Raw genomic sequence first — 19,824 nt, forward strand, 5'->3', positions numbered from 1 at the left:
CTTTTGTACGTCGCTCTGGATAAGAGAGTGTCACATGCTGTAAATGTACTTAAAGTTTTAACAGCACAAAAACATCAAAATAAGGATTCTATAACATCTAATAATAATAATAATAATAATAATAATAATGTCAGATACAACACAATTGTCTGTGATATTTGAGTCATTACACACTTAGCAGGATTTTCCCCCCCTTTCAGACTCATTCAGTAAAGTTAGTAGAGTGTTAAGCATTTGTTTAAACAAACAAACAAACAAACAAACAAACAAATAAATCAACATTGAACTGATTTCATTTCATTTGAACTACTGTTTTGTGACAAAACAAATGGTGATTTTATCGGGTATATTTGTCAGCTCGACTTCTACCACCTCTAAATAATAATAATAATAATAATAATAATAATAATAATAATAATAATGTTTTTAAAATTATTAATACCATAATGTTAGCCGTTCAAAATATACTTAAAGCCTAAATGTTTTGCTCCAGTAAAATAAATTCAGTTTAATTTCAACAAAACTGTCTAAAAGTAAACAAACAACAAAACAAACAAACAAACAAACAGAAACAAACGTTTACAAAAGACACTACAGACCAAAACCTCGAATACGAACGACAGTTAAACGAGTTGTGAAAAAGTTTTAGCACCCCGGAAAGTTTCCACGGTAAAAGAAAAGGTTGTGATTTACATCTAAACTCTTTAACATAAACTTTGTTTTTTTTTTTTATATATATATACACACATGTAAATTAGATGAAGGTTTCTGATTCCGCCCCAAAACACTGCGACGGCTTTACACCGATTTGTCTCGACACACCCTCGGGATAATAATCCAAAAGAAGAAGGAAAACAAGAAACAGAGAAAAAGGAAATGAGTGAAAGACTGGAATAAAACGAGGAGAAAACGTCGTGTGTCTGTGAACAGTGTCATTAGATCAGCGGTAACAAATTAAAGTAGCGTTTATTGACTTTACACACATTATTTCCTGTCCATGTTTCCCTGTTCCCGACAATAGAGCAGCACACAGTGGGATCACACGACACACTCTACACTACACACACAGCACTACACACACTCTATACACACCACACAGCATTACACACACTATAATACACTACACTAAACACTGGGATCACACCACACACACTATACACTGGGATCACACTATACACACACTATACACACCACACACACACACACACACACACACATTGGGTTCACCAATACTACTCACTCTTTCAACACTACTCACTTTACATTTATTTACACATCATTCCGCTTTCTGTTACCTGGACATAGTTGTTCTCACAGTAGTCCGCGACCCTGATCAGGTTTTGGTAACTCTCCAGAAGAGCGCTTTTCCCAGTAGGAATCTCTTCCTCTAACAACATCTGCAGCTCTGCCATCTTACATGTCTCTGAGTACTAACTCCGAATCCTCCCTTTGATTGAAGCCACACACACGAACACACACACACGAACACACACACACGAACACACACACACACACACACACACGAACACACACACACACACACACACACACACACACACACACACACACACACACACACACACACACACACACACACACACACACACACACACACACACACACACACACACACACACACACACACACACACACACACACACACACACACACACACACACAGCTCCCTCCTCTGGTGTATTCCTGCTAGTGATTTGTAAACACACACACACTACCATACTCATTAGTATACATCACAACGGCTGACACACACTTTCTCAAATACTGTGTGTGTAGTGCGTTAGTGTACAAGTAGGGACTGGACGTTGCCATGGCGTCACGTAGTAACACCCGGAAGTTAATCTCTCACTACTACTACTTACTATTGTTATTATTATTATAATTATTATTATCATTAATAAACAAAATATAATGGTTTCTTTGTTATATCGTCTGATTTTCTAGCGAGTTCTACTTACGCATACTAACGTACTAAATAGTATGCAGCACCGCAGCAAGACCCGGAAGTAAATTGCAAATTCAAAACAGTCGAATATATTTAAATGAATAAAATAATTACAAACAAGTCTATTATAACTGACTGATAAGTTGATGTTTGAACCGAATGTCTACCTGATATCTGTATAGTCTATTACAAATCAAGTGTTAACGTTTGTCTTGAGGGGAAAACATTATAACGATAAATAAGAAGTAGGGAAACAGGAACGCTGGGATTTGTAGTTTTTTAACATAGACTTCAATCCGGTCGCATAAATAATCATATTCTTACGAGAGTAATACAGCCAAATCCAAACATCCAGTAAACATGATAAAATATATTTACACAATAAAAAACATGAAAAAATGTTCGTATACGGTTTAAAATACTGTGAATGTTTTGTAGGGCAGGGAGTAAATCCGCTGTACGGACTACACTTCCTGTTTAGCAGGGCTCTTCCGCAATGCATTGTGGAATATGTAGTCTCTGAGTCACCGTCCCTTAGTCTGTTTGTATCGAATAGAACTTCATTTCCCAGCTTCTTCATGCAGCTGTCATTAGGGGTTTTGTCGCTAGTTCAGGTTTCCAAAGTCGCCTTCTTCATCGCAGGTGCTAACAAATGGTAGGTTTGAGTTGTTGTTGTTATTGTTGTCTTACAGAAACATTATTTTGTTGTTTATGTTTATTCAAGGTTTAATGAGCTGGTGTATGACATGCCGCCATGTTTGCTGCTTCGTTAAGGACATTATGGAGATGTTTGTGTTTGTTTTTGTTCTGAACGCTTATAACAATGTAATAATTGACATGAGTGCTGGTAACTCCTTAATCAGGACTGTAATGAATAACAGGGTTTGCATGCCTGCTTCTGACATGTTTTTGTAAACTTGATGGAGCTTGTTTTTCTCTGCAGGTTTAATCTGATCATTTCTTTTCGAGAAGATCCATGATGATGGAGGAACAAACCAGATCCATCCATGAGCAGAGGTTTGACGCTGCGGTTAAAGTGATCCAGAGTTTACCTGTGAACGGTGAGTCAGGTTTATCATCCTCCCGTGTTCAGCTGTGTTCAGCTGTGTTCAGCTGTGTTCAGCTGTGTTCAGCTGTGTTCAGCTGTGTTCAGCTGTGTTCAGCTGTGTTCAGCTGTGTTCAGCTGTGTTCTGCTGTGTTCTGCTGTGTTCTGCTGTGTTCAGCTGTGTTCAGCTGTGTTTACCCGTCTTCAGCCATGTTCACCTGTGTTCGGCTGTGTTTACCTGTGTTTAGCAGTGACCTGTGTTCACCTGTGTTTAGCTGTGACCTGTGTTCACCTGTGTTTAGCTGTGTTCACCTGTGTTTAGCTGTGTTCACCTGTGTTTAGCTGTGTTCACCTGTGTTTAGCTGTGTTCACCCGTGTCTAGCTGTGTTCACCCGTGTCTAGCTGTGTTCACCCGTGTCTAGCTGTGTTCACCCGTGTCTAGCTGTGTTCACCCGTGTCTAGCTGTGTTCACCCGTGTCTAGCTGTGTTCACCCGTGTCTAGCTGTGTTCACCCGTGTCTAGCTGTGTTCACCCGTGTTTAGCTGTGTTCACCTGTGTTTAGCTGTGTTCACCCGTGTTCACCCGTGTTTAGCTGTGTTCACCCGTGTTTAGCTGTGTTCACCCGTGTTCACCCGTGAGCTGTGTTCACCCATGTTTAGCTGTGTTCACCCGTGTTCACCTGTGTTTAGCTGTGAGCTGTGTTGAGCTGTGGTCAGCTGTGTTCACCTATGTTTAGTTGTGTTCACCTATGTTTAGTTGTGTTCACCTATGTTTAGTTGTGTTCACCTATGTTTAGTTGTGTTCACCTATGTTTAGATTTGTTCACCTATGGTTAGCCGTGTTCACCAGTGTTTAGCCGTGTTCACCAGTGTTTAGCCGTGTTCACCCGTGTTTAGCCGTGTTCACCCGTGTTTAGCCGTGTTCACCCGTGTCTAGCTGTGTTCACCCGTGTTCACCCGTGTCTAGCTGTGTTCACCTGTGTTTAGCTGTGAGCTGTGTTCACCTGTGTTCACCTGTGTTTAGCTGTGAGCTGTGTTCACCTGTGTTTAGCTGTGAGCTGTGTTCACCTATGTTTAGCTGTGTTCACCCATGTTCACCTGTGTTCAGCTATGTTCACCTGTGTTCAGCCATGTTCACCCGTGTCTAGCTGTGTTCACACGTGTCTAGCTGTGTTCACCTGTGTTCACCTGTGAGCTGTGTTCGCCTGTGTTTAGCTGTGAGCTCTGTTCAGCTGTGTTCAGCTGTGTTCAGCTGTGTTCAGCTGTGTTTACCCGTCTTCAGCCATGTTCACCTTTGTTCACCTGTGTTCGGCTGTGTTTACCTGTGTTTAGCAGTGACCTGTGTTCACCTGTGTTTAGCTGTGACCTGTGTTCACCTGTGTTTAGCTGTGTTCACCCGTGTCTAGCTGTGTTCACCCGTGTCTAGCTGTGTTCACCCGTGTCTAGCTGTGTTCACCCGTGTCTAGCTGTGTTCACCCGTGTCTAGCTGTGTTCACCCGTGTCTAGCTGTGTTCACCCGTGTCTAGCTGTGTTCACCCGTGTTTAGCTGTGTTCACCCGTGTTCACCCGTGTTTAGCTGTGTTCACCCGTGTTTAGCTGTGTTCACCCGTGTTCACCCGTGAGCTGTGTTCACCCATGTTTAGCTGTGTTCACCCGTGTTCACCTGTGTTTAGCTGTGAGCTGTGTTGAGCTGTGGTCAGCTGTGTTCACCTATGTTTAGTTGTGTTCACCTATGTTTAGTTGTGTTCACCTATGTTTAGTTGTGTTCTATGTTTAGCTGTGTTCACCTATGTTTAGATTTGTTCACCTATGGTTAGCCGTGTTCACCAGTGTTTAGCCGTGTTCACCAGTGTTTAGCCGTGTTCACCCGTGTTTAGCCGTGTTCACCCGTGTTTAGCCGTGTTCACCCGTGTTTAGCCGTGTTCACCCGTGTTCACCCGTGTCTAGCTGTGTTCACCCGTGTTCACCCGTGTCTAGCTGTGTTCACCTGTGTTTAGCTGTGAGCTGTGTTCACCTGTGTTCACCTGTGTTTAGCTGTGAGCTGTGTTCACCTGTGTTTAGCTGTGAGCTGTGTTCACCTATGTTTAGCTGTGTTCACCCATGTTCAGCTATGTTCACCTGTGTTCAGCCATGTTCACCCGTGTCTAGCTGTGTTCACACGTGTCTAGCTGTGTTCACCTGTGTTCACCTGTGAGCTGTGTTCGCCTGTGTTTAGCTGTGAGCTCTGTTCAGCTGTGCTCACCTATGTTTAGCTGTGTTCACCCGTGTTCACCTGTGTTCAGCTATGTTCACCTGTGTTCAGCCATGTTCACCTGTGTTCAACAATGTTCAGCTGTGTTCCAGGTGCTGTTTGGACTCTGTGAGAGATCTTCTGACAACTTTGAGTTTATTTATTCAGCACCATACACAGGTTTAAAGTTCAGGTCAGATCAACCGTATTTATTTGGAGTGAAGGACATTTTCGATCCAGTGACTATAACAGATTTTGGCCCATCTCGGGCAAGATGCAACGAGATCACATGAAAAACCTCCAGTGTGTCACTGAGCGAAGCATCGTGAACATATCACGGTATTAAATATGATTCAATTACATTCAATTCGATTCAAATTTATTTCTATACTGTAGCTCTTTTAACGATCGACATCTTCTCAAAGCAGCTTTACAGCACTTAAACATCGAAAAAATGTTAATATAAAGAATAATATAAAGATTAATATAATACAAAAATTAAGATTAATATTAGACATATTTAAATGTGTTTGTGTTTATCCCCAATGAGCAAGTCCGAGGTGACTCGGGTGACTGCAAGGAGGAAAAACTCCTTTAGATGGTGAAGGAAGGAACCTTGAGAGGAACCAGACTTAAAGTTGAACCTCATCCTCATGTGATTATAAATATGCAGTCTGATAAATGTTGTGTTGAAGAGGAGGTTGTTGTCCTCAAAGACCACATGCAGTTCACATCTCCTCTTTAGTATAGCAGAGTCTAACTGGTGCTGGAACATCTCTAACTGGTGCTGGCAAATCTCTGACAGTGACAAACCATATTTTTCTAAAACTTTAATTTGTATTGTATACTGGTCTGTGTGCACAATTCTGTCTGACTGTGCCGATGACTCACATTTCTGACATTTGTCACTCTTTAAAGATTCTTGATTTCATCTGAATCACTCTCTTGCATAATAAATCTCACCCAAGCCTCGGAGAACGCTATCGCATTTTACTCTGTACTCGTGTGTGTATATACAGAATATGGATAGAATGGCCGTAAAGCTCTCACTACTGTTGCATCAGTGATTCAGACCGGAAAAGGTTTCATCTCAAACTTCACGATTAAAATCATCGCATAGCAGTTTTACTTCTTTACTATTCTAAATTGTAATATATCGCGGTGAATAAAGTGTAGTGCCGCTCAAGCTGCGTCGTCATTGAATCCTGGCCTCTTTAAAAATTATGGTTGGACAAGATACGGAATCGCGGCACTCGGTTCGAGACGTGCGGTTTGTGCAGTGCTAAACTGGTAGCCCTAAGCTTCCCTGATCTAGTAGCAGCTTTAGACGTGTAGCTCTAGTGCCTGGATGATCATCTACATCTGGGGTGAGGCGTGTAAACTGTGGTCGAAAGACACGACCCGGTGGATATTTTACCAGACGGACACGTCAATGTTCAACGTAGCTAATTTAAAGGTTACAAAAATTGCTTTTCTCATTCGGATAGCATACAGTACACAGAAACCTGGATTTCTTAGCTCCGCCCACATTGGTCGAAAAGCACAGCGTGTTCACCACATCCATCTTATGCCACTGACTAGCAGTCAGACATTTAGCAACAGCAATAATTAAGATAATCTAAGAGGATCCTTCGCTCACGAGTTTGTCTGTTCAGCTTCAAAACGTTTAATCGTCAATAATTTCTTGCGATTTTACCATTTTACACAGATTACGCTGTTTATTCATTTTGTTACACACAAATTCATGAGCATTTAGTGCCATTTTGTATGAACAAATTAAAAGAAAGTGAAATCCATCAAAAAAAAAAAAAAAAAAAAAGACTAGGCACCGTTAAGACAAAAGTAATGGCACCCTCATGTTCATGCGTGTCTGTGGTAGCTGCAGTGGCTGAGCTGCATTACTGGAAGCTCTGTTTCGTTGTTTATTAATCATTTTGTAGCTTGTGGTTTTGTGAGCTTCACTTTTATGGTGTTTTGTTTAAAAGGCTGCGGAAAATGTTTGGCTACAGAAACATTTCAGGCACCTTAACTTACTTTTTTGTATTTTTTCCAAAAGCTTACCGTTCGCGATGATCACGAATAACGACCAAATCACGGCCATTATTCACGATAATACATGAAAACGTGCTGTAATGATCAGAACTTTGGAATATCTATAACTCGTCATGCATCCTCTGATATCGCAGGTTCCTTTCAACCATCCAATGAAATGATGCTGAAATTCTACAGCTACTACAAGCAGGCGACTCAGGGCCCGTGCAACATTCCCCGCCCGGGGTTCTGGGATCCTGTCGGCAAAGTCAAATGGTACCAAATATCACACATTTCACCATCTCTCCTCACATTAGTGCTTCTATCTTTCTTATTATGTTAAAGGCAGGTTCTGTGTTGTTTGAAAGCCAATGTCGACATATAAAATCCCCAAAACAAACACACCCCTAACCCAAATGGGTCCCACCCCTGTATCGATAGCTCAACCCACACATACAAACGTAACTGAGGCAACTAACAGAAAGAAACGTGTCTTTATCATAGCTGAAGGGAAGAACGATACGATTGTAGATAAACAAACAAGCAAAAATGCCACACAAGCATAATCATGTAAAGGACAAAGGCATATATTAGTTCTGTGTAACAAAGCAAAACCAACGTTACTCACCTATCGGGAAGGAAAAAAGCGCCTCGGCGTCTTAAGTAAAGTCGGCCACATATTCACAGGTCGGAGTTTCCCGAGTCGATAACTCCTGAGCTAAACGCTGTTACTACACAAAACACGGTTGTAGCTGCCTCTCTACATTACTACGATAGAAAAGAGGTTTTATTTGTGTAGTAACAGCGTTTAGCTCAGGAGTTATTGACTCGGGAAACTCCAACCTGTGAATATGTGGCCAACTTCCTGCTCCTTCAGTTCTCTCCAGCGCTGGAAAGCTGATCCTATATTAACACGTCCTACTTCTTGCCTTATCGTAAGTCTTTCTTCACTTTCTTTCTTTGTTTTTATCCTCCATGTCGATGTTAAAACCGCTTCCTGCTAACGTCACACATGCACACCGAACACTCTCTCCGCCGCATATTGACAAGACCCGCCCCTTTCTGCTCATTGGCCACACGTCTGTTTTGAGTTTTGTTTTGTTTGTCGTTCCGACTCAGTTTTCTGAAGCATTTCTCAAACTTCGGAGACGCCGCCTTTAATAAATTTATATTTATTTGCAAGAGTGACATTGTGTCTCATTGTGTCTCTGTATCACATCTTATACAAGCCAAACCTGAGCAGGTTCTGTTATAGAGTACATTAGAACAGCATCTATAATGGTCTTATGAACAGACATTATAATGTTATAAGAGCTGTCATTTATGACTTAAGTGTGGAGGGTGTAAATGTGAGCATTTTTATATATTATATAAATGCATCTATATTGTTTTAGGAACACGCAGTATATGTGAAGTTTTACCATCGCAGACTCACACACTCACTCACACAGCACACGGTGTTATGCATGGACACATCAGAGGGATTTTATTTGCTTAGCTCTAGCAGACGTGTCTGCATTAGTTGTGTGAGAGTGAATGGTTGAGTGAACTTTATCATCACTCCAAGGTTCATTCACACCAGTTAGTTTACTTTAACACACGTGTTCATGCAGTTTTAAAACATAAACATCTAAGTGTCCTTGAAAAAAAAATAGAACCCCAGAACAGAACACTAATAACCAGAGCAGACACTGGAAAAAAGAATCATGAGTTGTCTAATACAACAGAAAAAGCTCTTAAATTGTGTGTGTGTGTGTGTGTGTGTGTGTGTGTGTGTGTGTGTGTGTGTGGTAGGGATGCATGGCACGCACTTGGAGATATGCCAAAAGAAGAGGCCATGATTGCGTACGTGGATGACCTCAAACTGGTAACGATGTCTGTTTGTTGGTTATAATGACGGTCGTTACGTCTTTATAGCTTTTAAACGATCTGAAAGTTTTATTTTTCTGTGCAGATTCTTGAAAGCATGCCCATGACTGAGCAGGTGGAGCAGCTGCTGCAGGTCCTCGGGCCGTTCTACGAGATCGTGGATGAGAAGAAAAAGATCAGCCAAGTTTCAGATCTGACTGCAGGTTAGATTCAAGATCTTCATCAGGATTGGACACAATCCCAGAGAATCAGAAGGAGACGTGTCCTCTGTGCCTGTCTCTGACTGATTGGTCTCAATGATGATAGAAGTGTAACCTATGTGCCTGATAGTCTCAGTGAAAGCTTCTGAAGGAGGTGTGGCCCTTCTACCTTTTAGTCCCACTGAAGGAGGTGTGGCCCTTCTGCCTGTTAGTCCCACTGAAGGAGGTGTGGCCCTTCTGCCTGTTAGTCCCACTGAAGGAGGTGTGGCCCTTCTGCCTGTTAGTCCCACTGAAGGAGGTGTGGCCCTTCTGCCTGTTAGTCTCACTGAAGGAGGTGTGGCCCTTCTGCCTGTTAGTCCCACTGAAGGAGGTGTGGCCCTTCTGCCTGTTAGTCCCACTGAAGGAGGTGTGGCCTTGTTCCTGTTAGTCCCACTGAAGGAGGTGTGGCCCTTCTGCCTGTTAGTCCCACTGAAGGACGTGTGTCCCTTCTGCCTGTTAGTCCCACTGAAGGAGGTGTGGCCCTTCTGCCTGTTAGTCCCACTGAAGGAGGTGTGGCCTTTTTACCTGTTAGTCCCACTGAAGGAGGTGTGGCCTTGTACCTGTTAGTCCCACTGAAGGAGGTGTGTCCCTTCTACCTGTTAGTCCCACTGAAGGAGGTGTGGCCTTTTTACCTGTTAGTCCCACTGAAGGAGGTGTGTCCCTTCTGCCTGTTAGTCCCACTGAAGGAGGTGTGGCCCTTCTGCCTGTTAGTCCCACTGAAGGAGGTGTGTCCCTTCTGCCTGTTAGTCCCACTGAAGGAGGTGTGGCCTTTTTACCTGTTAGTCCCACTGAAGGAGGTGTGTCCCTTCTGCCTGTTAGTCTCACTGAAGGATGTGTGGCCTTTTTACCTGTTAGTCCCACTGAAGGATGTGTGGCCCTTCTGCCTGTTAGTCCCACTGAAGGATGTGTGGCCTTTTTACCTGTTAGTCCCACTGAAGGAGGTGTGGCCCTTCTGCCTGTTAGTCCCACTGAAGGAGGTGTGTCCCTTCTGCCTGTTAGTCCCACTGAAGGAGGTGTGGCCCTTCTGCCTGTTAGTCCCACTGAAGGATGTGTGGCCTTTTTACCTGTTAGTTCCACTGAAGGAGGTGTGGCCCTTCTGCCTGTTAGTCCCACTGAAGGAGGTGTGTCCCTTCTGCCTGTTAGTCCCACTGAAGGAGGTGTGGCCCTTCTACCTTTTAGTCCCACTGAAGGAGGTGTGGCCCTTCTACCTTTTAGTCCCACTGAAGGAGGTGTGGCCCTTCTACCTTTTAGTCCCACTGAAGGAGGTGTGTCCCTTCTGCCTGTTAGTCCCACTGAAGGAGGTGTGTCCCTTCTGCCTGTTAGTCCCACTGAAGGAGGTGTGGCCCTTCTGCCTGTTAGTCCCACTGAAGGATGTGTGGCCTTTTTACCTGTTAGTCCCACTGAAGGAGGTGTGGCCCTTCTGCCTGTTAGTCCCACTGAAGGAGGTGTGTCCCTTCTGCCTGTTAGTCCCACTGAAGGAGGTGTGGCCCTTCTGCCTGTTAGTCCCACTGAAGGATGTGTGGCCTTTTTACCTGTTAGTTCCACTGAAGGAGGTGTGGCCCTTCTGCCTGTTAGTCCCACTAAAGGAGGTGTGTCCCTTCTGCCTGTTAGTCCCACTGAAGGAGGTGTGGCCCTTCTACCTTTTAGTCCCACTGAAGGAGGTGTGGCCCTTCTACCTTTTAGTCCCACTGAAGGAGGTGTGGCCCTTCTACCTTTTAGTCCCACTAAAGGAGGTGTGTCCCTTCTGCCTGTTAGTCCCACTGAAGGAGGTGTGTCCCTTCTGCCTGTTAGTCCCACTGAAGGAGGTGTGTCCCTTCTGCCTGTTAGTCCCACTGAAGGAGGTGTGGCCCTTCTGCCTGTTAGTCCCACTGAAGGAGGTGTGTCCCTTCTGCCTGTTAGTCCCACTGAAGGAGGTGTGGCCCTTCTGCCTGTTAGTCCCACTGAAGGAGGTGTGTCCCTTCTGCCTGTTAGTCCCACTGAAGGAGGTGTGTCCCTTCTGCCTGTTAGTCCCACTGAAGGAGGTGTGGCCTTTTTACCTGTTAGTCCCACTGAAGGAGGTGTGGCCCTACTGCCTGTTAGTCCCACTGAAGGAGGTGTGGCCTTTTTACCTGTTAGTCCCACTGAAGGAGGTGTGTCCCTTCTGCCTGTTAGTCCCACTGAAGGAGGCATTGCTGGCTTGCACTATAGAGAATCACCTCACACTTTGGTTGCTTAAAATACATAAATCCTAGTTAATCAGTTCTAAACAGTCTAAAACTTATCCATGATTTCTTGTAGCATTGATGATCTGTTTACATTCCATGTTTTATTACTCTTTATTTACTTTATCTTTTTTAAGCCTAACATGCTGTATGTACTTTTGGTTGCTCAGCCCAGTTGGAAAGATTTGCTAGACAGCTGGAAGGCAAGTGTCTAGTAAATGTGACCCCCCACCCCACACACACACCCCACACACACACACCCCTGATCCTCCTACTGTTCAGGTTCTAGTAATGACTCCTAAATCTCGACTCCATGCGTAGCTGGATTAGCTCCTGTGTTGGTGACAGTGATCTAATGTTATACTAGATTTTACCCCGGTTCATAAATTTCCTGTAAATAACAGTCTGTAGTTAAGCATCAGTGATGTAACACTCATTGCTGATCTCTAGGCCTCGGAAGCATGATGTCGCCTCCTTCGAACAGCGTCACAAAAAGCATCATCAGAACCTTGGAAATGAACGGCACCTTGGACGGCCTCGGCCCCAACAAATCCGACGCGCCAAACGTTGACGCAAACGAGCTCGAGGACGGAGGTGAGGATGACGAAAAAGATAACGAGGACAGCGGAGATGATGAGAATGAAGAGGAAGAAGAGAACGAACAGCTGCAAGAAGGTAATTAATCCTAAGTAAAATACGATTAGAAACGATGTCTGAAAACATTCTAAAAACCTTGTCTGCTATTTTTTTAGCTTCTGCCCTGAAGAAAAAGGGCAGAGCGGGAAAAGCGATTCCAAACGGCAGTATAGGGCACAACCTGTCTCCCGTGACGAACGGGACACACTGCTCGAAATCCACCTTGAACGGAAAAGACACGGAGGAGGACGACGGAGAGATCCGGCACGTCAACGGCCACGCTAAAGGTGACGCCGCAGAATGCACGTTAAAGGCTAAGTGTATATAATGAAACATTCATGACGTTATAGAAGAACAATAAAACACTCACGCTGTTATAGGAGGTACTTCATACCTTAATCCAGAGCAATTTATTCATTTCAATAATCTAATTTTTATATTGAGCAATTGAGGTTAGGGGCCTCTCACACGTGCCCAGAGGTGGAAGCTTGTTGGATCTGGGATTCAAACTCACAACCTTTCAATCAGTAGTCCAATACCTTAGCCAATAAGCTACCACATCCCTCATTAAAAAAAGAGCAGCGTTGACAAATTATAGCTCTGTCTCTGACACTGGCGATGCCTTCATTTAAAATAAATATCTGCTTAGAGAAAACAACATACTAGAAAGAACACATTGTGACCAATCAGATTTAAGAATTCAACAGCGCTAATAGAAGTAGACATATATAAAAAATAAAGTTACGCAAGTCATATATAGTGTCCTGTCTTTACAAAGGATCTGTCTGATAAGATTTAGCTTCATTTCCTTTACTTTAAAAGGCTTTAGCCGTGTATTACATCGATATCACCGTTACGGACCAAAGAGCTTCATCCGATTTTGCTTCCTCTAGATGGTAACGAAGACGTTTGCAGCCCTCATCACGTGGCCTCCGACTCAGACAGCGAGGTTTACTGCGACTCTGTGGACCAGTTTGGTGCAGAGGAGGTGAGACTGAGCTCTCTACATGACTGGACTCCATCCAACCTCACTTTTGTTTCTGTGAATCATCCAGTCCAATACGCAGTGTTCTGAGAGCGAGGACAGTTTCATACAGTATTCATAAGGCAAAGTACGCAGCACGTCTCGTTACCGTTAAACAGTGGGGTGCTGATACAAGAGACGCCTTCATGAAACGCTACATTATTGACTCCGAACACAACACTTATCGCTCTAACATATCACTCTGCAGATAACGTATTAGAATAAGTGCGCCTACTGTTTCGACCAATCAGAATCCAGAATTCCTCAAACCTTAGTCGTGTGTACATGTTTTTGTTTTTTCAAAGCAAACAAACTTCCTCTAGATTTACAAACCATTGTTTTTGTACTCTTGATAAACAGCAATCAGCCGTAAATTACCAAGCGTGCTCATGTTCATGTTACAGCTGGTTTACGTTTAGTGAAGCCCATAAAAGGTGAAAGTCAAAATGGACGACTAACTTAAAGGTGGGATCTCCGTTGTTTGAGAAATGCTTCAGAAAACTGAGTCGGGCCGACAAACAAAACAATACAAAACAAACGTGTAGCCAAAGAGTAGAAAGCGGCGGGGCTCGTCGATATGGGCGGAGACAGTGTTCAGTGTACATGTGTGACATTAGCGGAAAGCGGTTTAACATTGACATGGAGGATAAAAACAGAGAAAGAAAGAGAAGAAAGACTTACGATAAGGCAAGAAGTAGGACGTGTTAATATAGGATCAGCTTTCCAGCGCTGGAGAGAACTGAAGGAGCAGGAAGTTGGCCACATATTCACAGGTTGGAGTTTCCCGAGTCAATAACTCCTGAGCTAAACGCTGTTACTACACAAACACAATAACACCTCTTTTCTATCGTAGTAATGTAGAGAGGCAGCTACAACCGCGTTTTGTGTAGTAACAGCGTTTAGCTCAGGAGTTATCGACTCGGGAAACTCCGACCTGTGAATATGTGGCCGACTTTACTTGAGACGCCGAGGCGCTTTTTTCCTTCTCGATAGGTGAGTAACGTTGGTTTTGCTTTGTTACACAGAACTAATATATGCCTTTGTCCTTTACATGATGATGCTTGTGTGTCATTTTTGCTTGTTTGTTTATCTACAATCGTATCGTTCTTCCATTCAGCTATGATAAAGACACGTTTCTTTCTGTTAGTTGCCCGGGTTACGTATGTATGTGTGGGCGGAGCTATCAATACAGGGGTGGGACCCATTTGGGTTTTGGTGTTTTGTTTTGGTGATTTCAAATGTCGACATTAGCTTTCAAACAACGCACACCCCACCTTTAATGGTGAAATCATCCAGTAACGCAGCTCCGACCAGCACAGCTCAAAAGCAAAATTTGTTTGTTTGTTTTTCCAAGATTTTTCAAAGCAAAAATGTAAAATTGTAAAAAGTAAAAGACAGACAGATAAATTTTTTGTCTCCAGTTTAGTAAACAAGGCCCATTATTAATACCTCTAAAGGAGTTGTTCTCATATTCGTTTACTGCTGCATTCGTTTTTCACTGACGGGAAGACTTTAAATGCCAAACGTCATAATCGTTACCCATTCACCACAAACAGCATCATGGTGCCTTTTCTCAATTAAGCAACATGTCCCGACTGCTACGAACGTATTCGGAGCAAAGAGAACGTATTTTACTTTTTAAGAAGATAATGATGATTATTGTTATTTTATACAGCAGACGATCTTGTTTATGTCTGCGTGTACAGCAGAACAGCGATTCTCACGCGATCCGCTCTCCGGAGGAAAGCCGTAGAATCGGGCGCTCTCAGGAGGAGCTGCACTTGACAGGAGACTCGGAGGTCCTGCTGAGAGGACACGACGGCATTCAGCACGGAGGAGAAGACGGGAAGACGAGTGGAGGAGGAGGAGGAGCGCAGAAAAACAGCCTGAACATGAGCAGACCAGGGAGCTCTCTGATCAGGAGAGGACGAGGTACAGCTCGACCGTGTATAGCACTTCGATTAAAAACAAAAAAAAAAACGGTGCAGTAGATTTAACTGCAATGTCTACATCAGGGTCCAGGTCATCAGGCTTGGGGCCAGGGGTCACAGGGACCTTACAGGGTGCTGGAGGTGATGGAGAGCGCCGGGGGTCTGATGGGGCCGGAGGTGGCGACCTGAACGAGCAGATAGTCACAGCTTTAACGAGGCTACAGGAGGATATGCAGAGCGTCCTGGAGAGACTGCACACACTCGAGGCTCTAACTGCCTCACAGGTGAGAGGTTCTCTCACACACACACACACACACACACACACACACACACACACACACACACACCTGCAAGCCAGTTCAGGTGTCATTTTTCACCCAGAATCATACACTGACTGAAATATTGGTGTTAGGTTTAGGAATTAGCATCAGCTCTATTAGGGTCAGATTAGAAAGGATTAGGATTAGGTTTATGGTCTTTGGATTAGATTTGCAATTTAAAATCTTAGGATAACATTTTATGTTTTTAAATCGTTTTTTAAGTGTTAGGATTGCGTTATTAGAAAAGGTTTAAGTTATAGGTTTATGTTTTAAGGAATTTATTTATTTATTTATTTATTTTGTTTTGGATTAGGTGAGAAATGAGCAGGATTAAGTTTGTTATTAGGAAAACTTTTTATTCTTATAATCAGGATTAGGCTAGAAATTATTTACATTTATAAGGATTAGGATTTGTTTGAGATTATTTGGATTGGGATTACATGATCAGGATTAGGATTAATACAGGTAACAAAAAGACATCTCTGGCTTTACCAGAATTCCACTGCAAAATTGGCTCAAAAATACACTCTCGACTCTCGTATGATTTCCACACTTTGCTCTTCCCAGGCGAGATCAGCGGCCTTGCCCTCAGAATACCTGCTGCCTCCAGCCAGCAGGCCTCGCAGGGTACGTTGTGTAACACTTGGCATTTGAATCTGACCCACAGTCTCACACCTGGCTACACTTTGATACCTAAAGCTGAGCCGTATTTTCTGCACCGGCACTCGTTTAACCCACCGTGCTTCAGCCGAGGATAGAGTTTAATAAAATACATAAACGATCCCTTTAATTAGTAATGTGATTATTAATTTATTCACCTGTATGTAAACATTACTAAGGATCACACGACGATGATAAACACTCTATATTTATTTTAAGTGTTATAAATACAATAACAGTTTAAATCTCGGGTACGCAGAAGTCGTCCTGGTGGCCGTTCGACGTTTCTCCAGGCACCGTGGCCTTCGCGCTCGTCTGGCCCTTTATCGCACAGTGGATTATTCGCCAGTATTTTCAGAGGCGGAGAAGGTAAGGAGCGCTAGCATCCTGTTTCACAACACCAGGAATGAACTGTTTTGTTTCACCAGGTCTAACTAACGAATCTGGTCTGGAAAAAAAAACAACGATGGTACCCCTAGAAACGATTGAAAATAATTTGACCATAGGAACATGTTAAACTAAAATGTGTCCTGTAGTTAGCATCACTGGAGTCTTCAAACTTGTAATCAGTCAGTCTGCTTATTTAAAGGCTGAACTGTGCTGGTATCATGGTGTGAACCTCACTGAACATGGACTACACAAAGCCGAGGGCAGAAATGTTAAAGGTAAGGACCATCTCCGAAAGGCTTGTTGTTCCTGTGACTACAGTTCAGTTAGGAATGTAGCCGACCTCCCTGGACGTGGTGTCGGAGGAACATTTATGACAAATTAGAGACAGATAATATGAATCCAAAGAGTCCAGAACAACTTCTAGATGCCCCTTTCCCACTGAGGCAGTTTGAGTGCAGGTTCGGAGCCTAATTTAGAACCAGTTCATTTTTTTTCGACAGCCAAAGCACCAGCTCTGAACCAGGAAAAACGGTTCTTAAGTAGCACCAAAACGCTGCCGGTCTAGACTTAAGAAGCACTTGCGTCAGTAGCTGTGGGCGGGGCTACTGCTAGTGCATTTGATAATGTACCTTATGTATACTAATGTTTAATACACTTTTACTTTACCGCAATATGATCAGTTATCAGCACACATGATAGTAGGTAGCTACATGCTAAGGCTAATTTTTTTCTGTGTTAATGATAAAATAATGTTATGTACTTTCTCGATTACAACCTCCGTTTATACAGATTATATATACAAATAATACATATACAAAAAAACGCAGCAAACAGTAAACGCTGTTTTTTGTAGCATAACCGTCGTAACGAATTTTTTCATCTTCTTTTTGATCGCATTATAAAAACCGCATACACCAAAGTGTGTTCCATTAAATATATTAGCATTTTGGGCGGGAGTAGAAAGATCGGATCGATGTCCGATTCGCCGAGACGCGTTTATGTGGCCTGATGTAAATGGGACAGTTTTAACAAATCAGATAGCTATCGGATCAGAGACAACACACGAAGTTACCGGGTGTAAAAAGGCCCTAAAGGATGTGCAACAACATATTAAGTTAAAGATACCATCATTTTTGACCAGACCAGTTTCATTAGTTTTTTCTACCCATTTTTTTTAATGCATTTGTTGAACCACAATTCAAAAGCAATGTCTGATTTTCAGTATATATATATATATATATATATATATATATATATTGTATATATTTTTTTTAATCAACACCTTTCTCAGTTATTTCAGTGACCGTTGCAGGTTTTTCTTTCTTTAATGTAAGAGAAAAACCAACAATTATGTCTGTGTGTGTGTACCGTTAAGATGAATTAACACGACTTACTACGATGTCCTTCCTTCTTTCAGAAAACTGCGCTGAGAAGCGTGCGCTTAAAGAGGCCGGCGTCCTCCGTCGCATCCCGTCTTTCACACTCTCGCTTTTGCACTACGATGAAGACGCTGAAATTTAGTGAGCATCGAAACAAACTGATAGATGAATGTGTGCAGCTTCTAAAGGCTTTTTGTACTTTTTTTGTCTAATATGAGTGCTAAGTGCTAAGATTTACATTTAAACTGCTTGGTTTGAGATGAGAAATGAGAAGCGTAACGATGTAGTAACGAGCAATTCTGTATTGTATTATTATTATTATTATTATTAATTTTTTTTCATATTGAAATCTTAATAGGACATTACGATAACACGCGAATATGGCGTCCGACGTAGGACTAGACGTGTCGATCGTTCTGCTTCACCATAAAGCTGCTAATAGGCTCTGTAGGAACATGTAGAATTGTACCGTATAATCGATAACGAGTAACGAGCTGCGTAATTCTGAGTAGGCTTTAATCCCTGTCTGGAAATCAGGAAGAGTTTGTGGCATCGGGAATTAACGTGAATCGACGGATGGTGTGTTTTCAGGTTCCAGCGTGTCAGATGGATAAGTAGTCAAAGCCGTATTCACAAAACGGATCGCTGACGTAGAACCGCGTAAAGTCAGTGAACGAGGAACGCCCTTCCTTCTCGACACTGGGGCGGTGAGATCGACTTACCGTGCACAAGAAGCATTCTCTCCAGTCAGCAGATCCTCCATCGTGCTTAATCGAGGTCATGCACATTTTATATTAACGATTTAATTATTTAGCTAAAGGCAGCTAGTCCGTATAAAGTGATGAAGGAGGCAGAGGATCCTCTTAGGGCCGCAACGTACACACACACAAAAAAGCGGAACTTACGGAACTCTGGGTCACATTTTACTGGTTGAATATCGCAAGTCTTTCATGGAATTACGAATAGCAAACCTTTGAAAAAAGAATCATTTCAGGTATAATTAGATTTTATAAATCACTAAAGTTAACTAAAGCGCTCGGAGCTAATTAAAGCTACACTACGTCCACATTTAGGTAAAAGAGGCACACTAAAGGAACACATGCCCTACGTAAGCATCGATGATGCCACCCAAGATACGAGGTGGAATACAGGTCGGTGGCTTTATTTCTGAAAGTGTAGAAAGGACAGTTAAAGGGGAAAAAAAAAAAGGTATAACGTTGACTTTGGAAGTGTCAAAGGTTTAAAATCACACGTGCACAAACAGTTCTGCATTCAAATAATAACTAAAACCGAGCATTAAAATCCAGATGATTTGTGATTTCACACTCTGGAGTGGGGGGGGTAGTATCGTTGGGGTGCGTTTCAGATAAACACAATACGCAGCATATCCTTATTACGAGAAAAATCATGCAATAATTGTTTGAATTAATTGTTTTTTTTAAATCTGTTATACTTTACCATGTTTTTTTTTGTTGTCTGTGCGAATCGAACTGAAACGAGTTTCTGTTAAGATTTAACCTCCAACGTTGTGTTTCGTTTTGTTCTCTGTGTAAATTGTTCAATAATGTTAATAGCTATAATGTATGTATATTAGAAACAGACTTAAACTATATACTATATATAAATAAACAATGGAACTGAAATTGACATTTTAAAAATTGTAACATACCGTAACGTAGCTTCGGCTTCTCCGGAACAGCGATTAAACCACGATGTAATTAAAAGCTGCGTTTTGTTAGAAACATCTTTCTATCTGTCGACGACCACTTTTTTGTTCCCGAGGAGCATCTGCGCACGTTCTTATTGTTAACCAGAAGCACGAATAAAAATGAATAACTTTTGGAGTTGGCTTGTCTTCCTTAAAACACACACGTTTTGAAAATCGTAAGCTCGGAGTGCTTTTTTTT

The 19,824-nt window shown here is 42.6% G+C and overlaps 2 protein-coding genes across 11 annotated transcripts in view; one reads left to right on the forward strand and one right to left on the reverse strand.

Moving 5' to 3' along the window:
- Positions 1–1,790, reverse strand: part of abi1a (abl-interactor 1a) — a 57,077-nt gene extending 55,287 nt beyond the window's left edge. For 2 of the 8 annotated variants that reach the window (XM_027159875.2, XM_027159879.2), the window contains exon 1: positions 1,296–1,787. In XM_027159875.2, coding sequence (XP_027015676.1) covers positions 1,296–1,412 — 117 coding nt within the window. In that variant the 5' untranslated portion in view covers positions 1,413–1,787. Of the gene's footprint in view, positions 1–1,295 lie in introns of all 8 variants that reach the window. The other 6 variants (XM_027159878.2, XM_027159880.2, XM_027159874.2 and 3 more) reach the window with 5 other exon arrangements.
- Positions 1,791–2,486: 696 nt separating this feature from the next.
- acbd5a (acyl-CoA binding domain containing 5a) lies at positions 2,487–19,761 on the forward strand. Of its 3 annotated transcripts, none has more exons than XM_047811632.1 (14): positions 2,487–2,618; positions 2,907–3,024; positions 7,424–7,544; positions 9,063–9,135; positions 9,223–9,340; positions 12,028–12,252; positions 12,330–12,500; positions 13,107–13,201; positions 14,944–15,169; positions 15,253–15,452; positions 16,056–16,115; positions 16,408–16,517; positions 16,738–16,813; positions 17,956–19,761. In XM_047811632.1, the coding sequence occupies exons 2-13, from the start codon at positions 2,940–2,942 to the stop codon at positions 16,763–16,765; spliced, it is 1,512 nt and encodes a 503-aa protein (XP_047667588.1). In that variant the 5' UTR covers positions 2,487–2,618; positions 2,907–2,939; the 3' UTR covers positions 16,766–16,813; positions 17,956–19,761. The 3 variants fall into 3 exon arrangements, with proteins under 3 accessions (XP_047667588.1, XP_047667589.1, XP_027015673.2); XM_047811633.1 differs by having other exon boundaries at positions 14,947–15,169; XM_027159872.2 differs by lacking the exon at positions 16,738–16,813.
- The last annotated feature ends 63 nt before the right edge of the window (positions 19,762–19,824 follow it).

This window comes from Tachysurus fulvidraco, chromosome 3 (assembly GCF_022655615.1).
Source record: "Tachysurus fulvidraco isolate hzauxx_2018 chromosome 3, HZAU_PFXX_2.0, whole genome shotgun sequence".
Lineage (NCBI taxonomy): Eukaryota > Metazoa > Chordata > Actinopteri > Siluriformes > Bagridae > Tachysurus > Tachysurus fulvidraco.

What these genes read in the sequence shown, in the direction of transcription:
- acbd5a (XM_047811632.1), top strand. Translation starts at nt 2,940, where the DNA reads ATGATGATGGAGGAACAAACCAGATCCATCCATGAGCAGAGGTTTGAC. An exon ending in TCTGATCAGGAGAGGACGAG is followed by an intron (nt 15,170 to 15,252) that starts GTACAGCTCGAC and finishes TGTCTACATCAG; the next exon opens with GGTCCAGGTCATCAGGCTTG. An exon ending in AGGCTCTAACTGCCTCACAG is followed by an intron (nt 15,453 to 16,055) that starts GTGAGAGGTTCT and finishes TGCTCTTCCCAG; the next exon opens with GCGAGATCAGCGGCCTTGCC.